At 35.5% G+C, this 10,411-nt stretch overlaps 1 protein-coding gene across 1 annotated transcript; it reads left to right on the plus strand.

Moving 5' to 3' along the window:
* The first annotated feature begins 5,521 nt into the window (after positions 1–5,521).
* Positions 5,522–9,742, plus strand: LOC110940566 (protein YLS7). Its single transcript, XM_022182116.2, has 5 exons — positions 5,522–5,678; positions 6,369–6,984; positions 7,700–7,974; positions 8,338–8,805; positions 9,237–9,742. Exons 2-5 carry the CDS (start codon positions 6,486–6,488, stop codon positions 9,567–9,569), a joined length of 1,575 nt encoding a protein of 524 aa, XP_022037808.1. The 5' UTR covers positions 5,522–5,678; positions 6,369–6,485; the 3' UTR covers positions 9,570–9,742.
* Positions 9,743–10,411: the final 669 nt, after the last annotated feature.

The following is a 10,411-nucleotide window of genomic DNA, read 5'->3' on the forward strand; positions in this document are numbered from 1 at the left end:
AGTGTAAAAGGGGTTAAATGATGAACACTACTACACATTAAACATGAACTTGTGTAAAGACTATATTTCTTATGAAATAGACTTGTAAACTAGTAGATCTACGAATCTACAAGTGGTATTTTCAAAGGACCAAGCGTCAAAGAAATCATGTTTTCTAAAACAGAGTTTTTACATGAACAAGAGTGATTTTTGTAAACACACAAGTGTGTAGACACTTGTGTAACACAAAGTTTTGACAAAAGAACTATTTTTGTAAATATTGATAAGAAGTTGTAAAGATGTAACTTCTTTAAAAATGAGACTTTCAAGAAACCGGATTGATTTATAAAAAGGTCTACTAAAAATATGGGGAAATTACTACATATTTTAGCTAAACCACAAGTTGATATATTTTTGCGATTTATATCTATTTTGACTAGTTTGATGGTTTGAATATTGTTTGTTAATGTTGGGAACATTGTCGATTTGGATTTTAAAAGAAAATGATACGCTTGAAAGCGTGGCCACCTCCAGTTACAGGGGAAACTCTAGCGAAATTTTTTCTAAAAACCCAACACTTGGAAATATTTTCACCACAAGTGTTATAAATGTATTTTTAACTTGTTTTCAAAAATGTAAATTTCGCCACGATTTTTATTACAAAATTTCTAAGTGTCGGAGGTGGGATTTTCACAAAATAAAACTTGCTAAAATATATATTTAGAATATATATTTTCATAACAACACTTGTGAGATTTTTATGATTATTTTGTGAACTATACAAATATTATTTTTAGGGTAAAAATAATATTACCGAATGTTAATGATTCCAAAACAATTCGAACGCCTTCACCATAAATAATTAAGTTACAACGGTATAATTGTTACCACCCGATCTTTATCCGTAACTTACGTATTTTCAGAAAATACTCATAAATATGTATTTTTGACAAGAGTATTATTTTGGGAAAAATTATGTGAAATAAAATATAATATTTTTGGGAAAAATATTTATATTTTGGAATTAGAATTAAAATATATTTTAAGTGAGACTTAATAATATATTCCGAAGATGCAGAAACGCGCATGTATTAAAACCCCCATCCTTGGGAAGGAAAATGTTACCAAATAATTACTAAGTGTAAACACGAAATAGTTGTCTAACTATTTCCCAAAGACATTAAACTATAAGCTAAGGCACGGCCGTCCGTCTAATAGATATTAGTACGTGTAGGTCGTCGCACAGCAGATTGATCAGGAGATTTACTTGATAGAGACGCACCACTGTGAGTTCATGTCCCCCTTTTCTCTTAACTGTTTTCAGTTTTCTAAACTGCGGGGGTGAAATACATGTTACTATGTTTACGAGTACTTTATACATGGTATGGTTAGCGTAAGGAGGGTTACTACTTAGATCATGTGAGTGGGTAGGCGCAACTTGAGGCCATTAATCCTCATTGTAGGACCGAGGGATAGTAGCGATAGATCTATCTGGGTGTAGCGAGCCCAGCCCCAGGCCCAGCATAACGGACCTCAGGGTGACTTTGTGCCCAACGCCAAATCCGCTAGGTTTGAGTCTTCCTACTTGCACTTCACACATATCAATGGCCTTGCAAACCATTGGTGATCTCTTTTTCCTTATTTGCTACATACCAGGATTTTATACATACAAGGGTTTTATTACTCACTTACACATGAACTCGCTCAACAATTTTTGTTGATTTTTCCAACTTACATGTATTTCAGGGAACTAAAGATCTGGCGAGGTATGCTACGTTTTCCCGCTGCATAAGAGTTTTGAGGTCATCCAAGTTTAAGGGATGTGACTTTTTCCTGGACGAGTCACAGTTCTTAAACTGCGTTTATTTCATGTTGGTGTTGTGTCTTTCAAAAAATGTTTTTATGTTATCAGGTTGTAGTGTCCGTTGCATGAGTCAACGCCTTAAGACAATGTTGTGTTACTTATGTTTTAAAACTTAATTCAATGGATGATCTTGCATGGTTTTATTTTCATATAGCTTTGTTATGATTAAGCTATGGTATTAAGAAGTCACACCAAATTAACCACGCTTCCACAAAGCCAGGGTGTGACATGATACCCCAAGGTTGGTTACACAAGATGAAAGGATTGGACTGAAGAAGAAGAATCTACTCAGTCAATCAAATGTAACAGTACAGGGCACTGCTCCATTTATAGGCAAACCAAACCACTGACGCATCTCAGCTGACATCACTATGATAGTGACATCTAACAAACTAACAACCTATATACACTGTTCTAATACAAACTACTGACATGCAACATCTGATTAACAGTACAATACAAAACAAGAGATAACAACTGCTTCACGTTCCACTGTTGTAGCCTGAGCACTGATGTTGAACTTTAGTGCTTTCTTCAAAGGTGATCAGTCTTTGAGTGGGCAGTGCTTGTGTCTTCAGCAGTACTTAGGAAACAACAGTAGGTAGAGCAACAGTGTTTGTCTTCAGCAGTCTTTAGAGTTTCATCAGTGTTTGGTTCATCAGTTGTTGTAGTGAGCAGTACTTAAGATCCATCAGTTGTTAGATTACCACTGTCAAGGGGAAAGCAAATTGTAAAATGCTGCTTATTGTAGTCCTCTGATGTGATCCGGTTTTGGCTTTACATTATCTGTTCCTCTGGTAGGGTTCAATCCCAACAGTGTCACATATATAATTTTTTGGCGTTATAGCGTTTTCTGGTTAATTTTTTTGGCGTTTTGTATAATAATTATAGTTTTTGGCGTTTTATATAATAATCTATTTTATTTATAGAGAATTAGATAACAAAACAACATATAACTTGATATCAAAACAATATAAAATGAAAACAAAAATAATACAAAATGGTAATCTAATTTTTCTTCTGAATCTTCAATGTCATCAGCCTCTTCCTTCTTGAATTTGTTTTTGGCGTTTTGAACCTTTTTTGAATACTTTAGCTAGATGCCAACTTTCCTTCATAAACCGCTTTTTTTAGAAGAAGCTGCTTAGTGGCAACCTGTTTTTTGGTGTGATATTCTTGTTTGGTGGCATGTCATTAAAGATCAACTCTTGTTTGATGCTATTTGTAATAATGGAGTCCAAAATAGCATTTTGTACTTGTGTTGAACCCTTTCTTCCATGCCTATAATCATCAAGAACAAAGCTCACATGATGGCATATCACTGTCATCAGTCTCTTTTTTCTTGAATATTTGTCCATCTCATCCAGCAAAATATTATTGAGTTAACCCCCACAGAAAAAGGATCCATTTCAGTGAAAGCTTTGACATCTGTGGCGTTTTAAAGGAGTGGTTTCTAGAGGATATGGCGTTTTTGTGTTTTTCTGGGTGTGATTAATTTCATTGTGTATAGACCCCTCTCTTATAGGAGTTTTTTGGCGCGTAGTTTAGGCAGGACTTTTTATTGTAATAAATGATAGTAATAAAGTAACTGTCTTTTTCAGTTAATGTTTTTTGTATTTACTGTGTTGATCAGCTTTTATCAGTTTTATAGGTTATAGACGTCTCATCTTCTAAGTTTGGCGTTTTTTTAAATGACCTTATGTAGACCAACATGACAAAATACAATAACGGAGTAAATAAAATATTAAGCAAGAAAAATATTTTTTTGTTATTTTTGGCGTTTAGTTAGGGTTAACCATTTTTAGTATTATTTTGGCGTTTTGCTAATAAAGATAGAAATATATCATTTAATTATCTTAAAAAAAAGAAGATTACATAGAAGAAAAAAAAAAAGAGGAAAAAAAAATTAAAATCCTTCGTCAGAAGGTACTTTATCTGAATAGTATCCATCACTTGTGTCATCTTCTTCCTCCTCAGAGTCTTCATCTTGATCTTCATCCATGTCATCACATTCACCTTCATCAGCTTCTTGTTCCTGAAGATTCTGAAGCCTCCACCTGAACATGTCTTGCATTAACTCCAATTTTGAGTCTATTTCTGTGTTGGTACAAGTGGCGTTATGCAATTTTTCCATGAAACCCAGTCGCTGCTTTGTCATGATGTTCTCTAGCCTGTAGACTTCCTGCTCTCCGCTGTCGTATGTAAACGTCACCATGTCTGTTTCATCATCAAAACGCCATGATGTCATGACAAGGTCTGGCTTCACATCTCCTTTGATTGGTCCAAATTTGCTGGTTAATGCTTTCATAAGTATATGTGTTTCATGGCATTCGTTGTCTATAGCGATGCCAATGGATAAGATTTGCCTCCGTATCTCTTCTTCCATCTTCAGAATTGCCCTGACCATCTTAACATACACCCTCTTTCTGTTGTCAAAATGGAGGACGTATCGCCTGATTCCCAGAGTGTATCTCCATGAAACGATTGTTGCCATTTTCGACGTTTTGTTTAAGTTGGCGTTTTTGGTTAACGATTTTTTTTTTTTTTTTTTTTGCAGAAATGGATAGATTGAAGTGATTATGGAAGCTATGTTTTACGTTTGTTTATATAATGATGTTTTTGGCGCGCAATTTAGGAGGGAATTTCTTTAATAAATGTTAATAACTAAAATTCAGTTATTTATGTTGTTTCATCTTCCTGTAACATTCAACGCGTTTTATTTTTAATTTTTGGCGTTTTGTTTTTAATAGCGTTTTATTTTTTTGTATGGCGTTTTATCATTTGTTGGCGTTTTGAATATCAGAGGTAAAAGACCCTTTTACCCTTAATGAAGCGCGTCCCACATAATAATATTGATGTTATTTACGAAAACGCCACCGCGCAATCTAGTCCATGGATTGTTTTGATCTGACGATCCATAAGCGTTCTCACACTTTTCACCGTTTTCTCTAAATCCTGACCCCACATATATATACACAAATATAAATTATACATATATATACACAAACCTATATATATACACACTTACTCATACATATATACTTGAATATAAATTAAATTTATAGTTTTATATGTACCACTTTATTAGATTTTGGTCCACTATATACAAATTTACAGCTATATCTATACGTAATAGCCCAACCACGCCAATATAAAAATTAATGTCAAAACTAAAACTAAACCCTAAACCGATAAACGACAGTCTGTTCATCGCCTCAATGTTTCATGTCATTACCCTAAGTCGATCGTCTCTTGCTCTCAAAGTAATTGTTCGTGCAATATGATCATCGCCTCGTCGGCCACAACATTGTTATTCATAAGAAAAATATTACGCCATGAAATGTGCGTGTTTTAAAAGACATAAAAACTTGAGACTCAACATTGTCACTATCTCTCTCAGCAAATTTAAATCGGGCGACACGGTTGTACAAATCGCTCGAAATTCGCTCGACGCTCGCTCGGAATTTTTACTGCTCGAAAAATACTCGCTTGGTTTGAGACTCGATTTTAAACGAGTCGCTCCACTCAATTCGGTTTGTAAACAAATAAAGCATGAGCAAAGACCCGCTCGATTTAACTCCACTCTTGAAGAGCCCTAATATAGTATAGATTTATCAACTCAAATCAGATTTTAATATTTTATTTATCAACTCAAATCTTTTAATTTTGCGAATCAAGTTTGTTTTGCAGTTTCAAATTTATTTTTATTATTCTTTTGTTGGTTGGTTTCGCAACGAATATCTAAAATTCTCCTGCAACCGTATCGCACCATTTCCGGCGACCGCGAGTATCTCCGATCGTCGGCGATCCCTCAACTCCCCCGCTATACACACAGGTATAATGAACGAATTCACACACTGATTACAGATTACGTAATTCTAACCCTAGCACATACCGTCATTTGATTCCGAACTTCCATTGGATCGTCCAATCTAGATTCTATAAAATTTAGCTCACTTGTTTTGTTTATGATACGATCAATGTGTTAGATTTTCTACTATTTGAGTTCATCACTGTAATCTCCCCATCAACATATGACTTAGATTTCTTTTGCTTTATTTAGGGCTTAATCTCTTTAATTTTGTATAATGCAACACATAGCACTATGTTGTGATTAAGATTTAGGAGTTAGGTTTAGCATCGTACCTTGTTGATCAAATTTTCTAACAAGTTAGTGATTGGGAGTCAGGTTAAGATATATATAATTAGAGTTCTACGTTTGGTTTTCGAATCCTATAGATATGCTTAGCTTCCAAGGAAACATCATCATCATACTCAGTAAATCCCACCAATAGCGAAGCAAAGGTAGGGTCTGAGGAGGGTATGATGTAGACAACCTTACCTCTACCCCGTAGGAATAGAGAGGCTGCTTCCAGTGAAACCCCGGCTCGATAGTAGTTTAGCATCGAAGGAAACATGAAAGCATAAAATGCACAAGTTTATTCCATGGTTAACATTGAAGATCATTTCTTGATACTATCTCTCTTTTTCATACAGATGTAATTGAAGTTTTCACATGTTACAGGTGGAGTTTATTTCGTTTCACTTTGTTGGTACAAGATGATGCAATGGAGGAGATAATTTATTCAAGGAGAAGCGTTCACCTATTTCTAATTTAATTGTTTTTGGTTTTTATAAAACCATGAGATTGCGTTTCCCAAAATCAATGCCTACGTATCCGAAGACGGTTCTACCAATTGCAGTTTCAGTTGGGGGGCTTGCCTTATTTTTAATATTTGCCTCGTTGCTTCTGGTCTATCAGCCAGTTGGAACTAAAGTTAGTGGGTATTTCTATAATGTAGATCAAGCAACCAAAACCGGGATAGCATCTTCAAACAATGAAACAAATATATCTAAGAAGCGTGTGAATGATACGGACAGAGAAAGAAAGATTGTTGATTCAAGTACTAATGCGCCTGTTGATTCAGGTACCAACACGACTGTTGATTTAGGTACTAACACGACTGTTGATTTAGATACCGACAAGGCTGTTGAAATAGATACCAACAAGGCTGTTGAAATAGATACCAACAAGGCTGTTGAAATAGATACCAACAAGACTGTTATGGATACCAACACGACTATTGATTTAGGTCCCAGCAAGAATGCTGATTCAGGTGCCAAGAAGATTGTTGATTCAGGTACAGAGCTTTGTTTTCTATTCATTTGTAAACCAATTTTGCTAATGCGTGTACACTTGCTAGTTGTTATCCGTATATATATTTTTGCGTTAACCTATGTAGTTAATGCGGTAAAATATCGGATATCGGTCAAGGACCGATATTTGAGATATAGGTTATCTCGGTGAGATATCGGTGGGATATTGGTAATTTTAATATAATGCAGAATTTATATAGATATAGCAATCTAACACTAATAATTCAGTGATATATCGGTTATATCGGTCAATATCACCGATAATATCGGTACTGATATTTGACACCGATATTTTACTAGAGGACCGATATATCACCAATATTAACTGCATAGGTGTTAACAATGATTGTTGGCTTATTACATCTTCTATCTGATTCTTTGTGGAAGTCATCATATAGTTTTGCTGCATCTGAGAAGTATAATGTCTGCTCTATGGAACTCGAAAGGCATAATAAAATAGTGGACATAGGTCATCATAGGACGTATAATGTGTGATCATCTAAGTTGCCAATATGTGCGTTATACATCAATGCTTATATGTTAAGGCTGCATTTTGGTACACGTAGTGCATAGATTTTGTTTTTGAACTGCTTTTAGGTGCTTCAGCTCTTTTCATATAAGCTAATTTTGTTTCAATATCCTGTGGACCGATTGAAGCTCTATTATTCTGAAGTCGTGATCTAATGCCTGAATTTGTAGGGTGTGATTTGTATGATGGGAAATGGGTACATGATCCAGCTGGAGCGTTATACTCGAACAACTCATGTCCTGTGTTGACGCAGATGCAGAACTGCCAAGGAAATGGTAGGCCTGATAAGGACTATGAGAATTATCGATGGAAACCCACAAAATGTGATCTCCCTAGATTTGACCCGAAAAAGTTTTTGGAATTGATGAGAGGAAAGACATTAGCTTTCATAGGTGACTCCGTTGCCCGAAATCAGATGGAGTCATTGTTATGCATACTCTGGCAGGCAAGTTTTACATCTTTGTTCTATCTTATATTCACTTGTACTTTTACCACCTGTTGCAATTTCGACCCACTTGTATTGTTATGCATACTGACTGGGTATATTTTAAGTGTACACAGCCATCGGAATCGTAATATTCAAATATTTAGTTTGTTTTTTTAATATTATATATTAATCATAACTAACGCAGTCATTATATATGTAAAAAGTAAAGCAGTGGACACAAAACTGTTTACGGGTCAACCCAACCTGACCCATTTCAACTTAACCTGTTATGATTTGTTACCCAACCTGCTCATCTTGCCAACCAATGGTTAAAGCCTAAAAAATTAATTATACATTTCTTTGATTATGATGATTTTACAGGCTGAAGTTCCAGTAAACCGTGGGAATAAAAGAATGCAGCGGTATTCTTTCCGGTCAACATCCTTGACAATAATACGAATATGGTCATCATGGCTTGTTCGTGTAACATCAGAGAAATTTGATTTTGCACCTGAGGGTGTAGACAAGCTATTTCTTGATGCTCCAGATGGAACTTTTATGGATGCTCTTCCAACAATTGATGTTCTTGTACTTTCTTCCGGCCACTGGTTTGCAAAAAAATCCGTTTACATTTTAAACAACGAGATTGTGGGTGGACAGTTATGGTGGCCCGATAACTCTCGAAAGAAGAAAATCGATAGCACTGAAGCGTATGAGATATCTGTCGCAACCATTATGTCTTCACTTGTAACCAACCCAGACTACAAAGGTTTGACTGTGGTCCGGTCGTATTCACCTGATCACTATGAAGGCGGGGCCTGGAATACGGGCGGCTCCTGTACAGGAAAGGTAATAATCACAAACTTAGAGAAGTGCACTTGGTGGTAACATCATGTTTGTAGATAAATTTGACACACTGGTTATTTAACTGTTTTAGCCCATACCAAATAGTTAATTGATTTTCAGCTGAACACCTCTTGATCCGTCCTCAAAATTTAAACGTCATAAATTTTTCTGGTGGGTAATGGGTCAAAATGAGTTCATGTAAAAAAACAAGTAATCTTTTGGTACGAGTTAAAATAGTTTGTCCCATGTTTACCCAAATTGTTATTTGTCCAAGATTTTTCAAATATGATTAAAAAACAATAATATTTCACTGATAATACAATTTGAATAACATGATTTGTGAGGTTTTATACATAAAACTATGCTTTCGGCTACTTTTGACCATTAAGTTTGACTCCGTTTCTTTTAAGCTGATCAGTTACTAACTTTATCAGGTAAAACCTGCAACGGATGGTGAGTTGGTCGAGAGTGGGTTCACCAGGACAATGCATGACAAACAAGTAACAGGGTTTAAACATGGTATAAAGAAAAAGACTAACAAATCACGGGCCATATTCATGGATATCACAAAACCTTTCTCATATCGGCACGATGGTCATCCGGGCCCGTACCGGAGTCCTGACCCGAACAAGCTCACAAAAAGGAGTGCGGATGGGCGGCCTCCACCACAGGATTGTCTGCATTGGTGTATGCCGGGCCCGGTTGATACATGGAATGAGTTTTTGATGGAGGTTATAAGAAGAGACTTTGAGGTTCATGATTCATGAGCCTACCGCAATTTTACAAAATGGTATACAAATATAAACTAGTTGTACCATGTTGAAATAGGCTGTGTTAATATATGAGCTTATAATTTTAGTAGATCATGATATGACTTGCTTCATAAACTTCACACGTGTTTCTGATCCTTAGAATTATAAAAATATTATTGATTGTGGCATGTATTATGATGACGACGTCTTTTGGTTAACAAGTAAATTAAACGCCACCAGTAGTATGTTGTTTCCCTCTAAAAAAAAGTAATCCTTACACCTACTTGGTTAGGTGATATTGTTAAAAACCATATTAAACTTTGTGTAGAAAGTTATTTTTTTTAGTCAAGATATCCATCAATAAGTAATATTCATGTGTCATGCCATGTGTTAATTTTAGAATTTCTTGTCAGTGAGGTTAAAAAAAACCGGTTATAACGAGTCAAAGATAATTAATCTGAACAAGTCGGAACGGATCAAATAATGATAACTTATTCAGTTGCAATGTGACAAGCCACGTGAATCGCTATCACACTATGTGAAGTCATGTGTACCGGCTTGTCACTTGTTCTGCCATTTCTTCCATAAGACTGCGTTGTGGATTTGTGAAAGGGGTGACAAGCCCTTCCAAGCTAGCAAACGTATGCGCCAAACTGCAATAGCGGGGTGCGGGCATACCCAACTCGCGTTTGTTAAGATGCAATTTCATTTATTCATTTTTAATTAATAATCAATATACAATCCAATGATTCATCTCCACCTCAAAATAGAAAAAAGATAAAAAAAAAAAAAGAAAAAAAGGAACAATACAACGATGCGCTGATGTGTGTATACGTTTATATATTTTTTGAGGTTTT

Source organism: Helianthus annuus, chromosome 5, assembly GCF_002127325.2.
Source record: "Helianthus annuus cultivar XRQ/B chromosome 5, HanXRQr2.0-SUNRISE, whole genome shotgun sequence".
Lineage (NCBI taxonomy): Eukaryota > Viridiplantae > Streptophyta > Magnoliopsida > Asterales > Asteraceae > Helianthus > Helianthus annuus.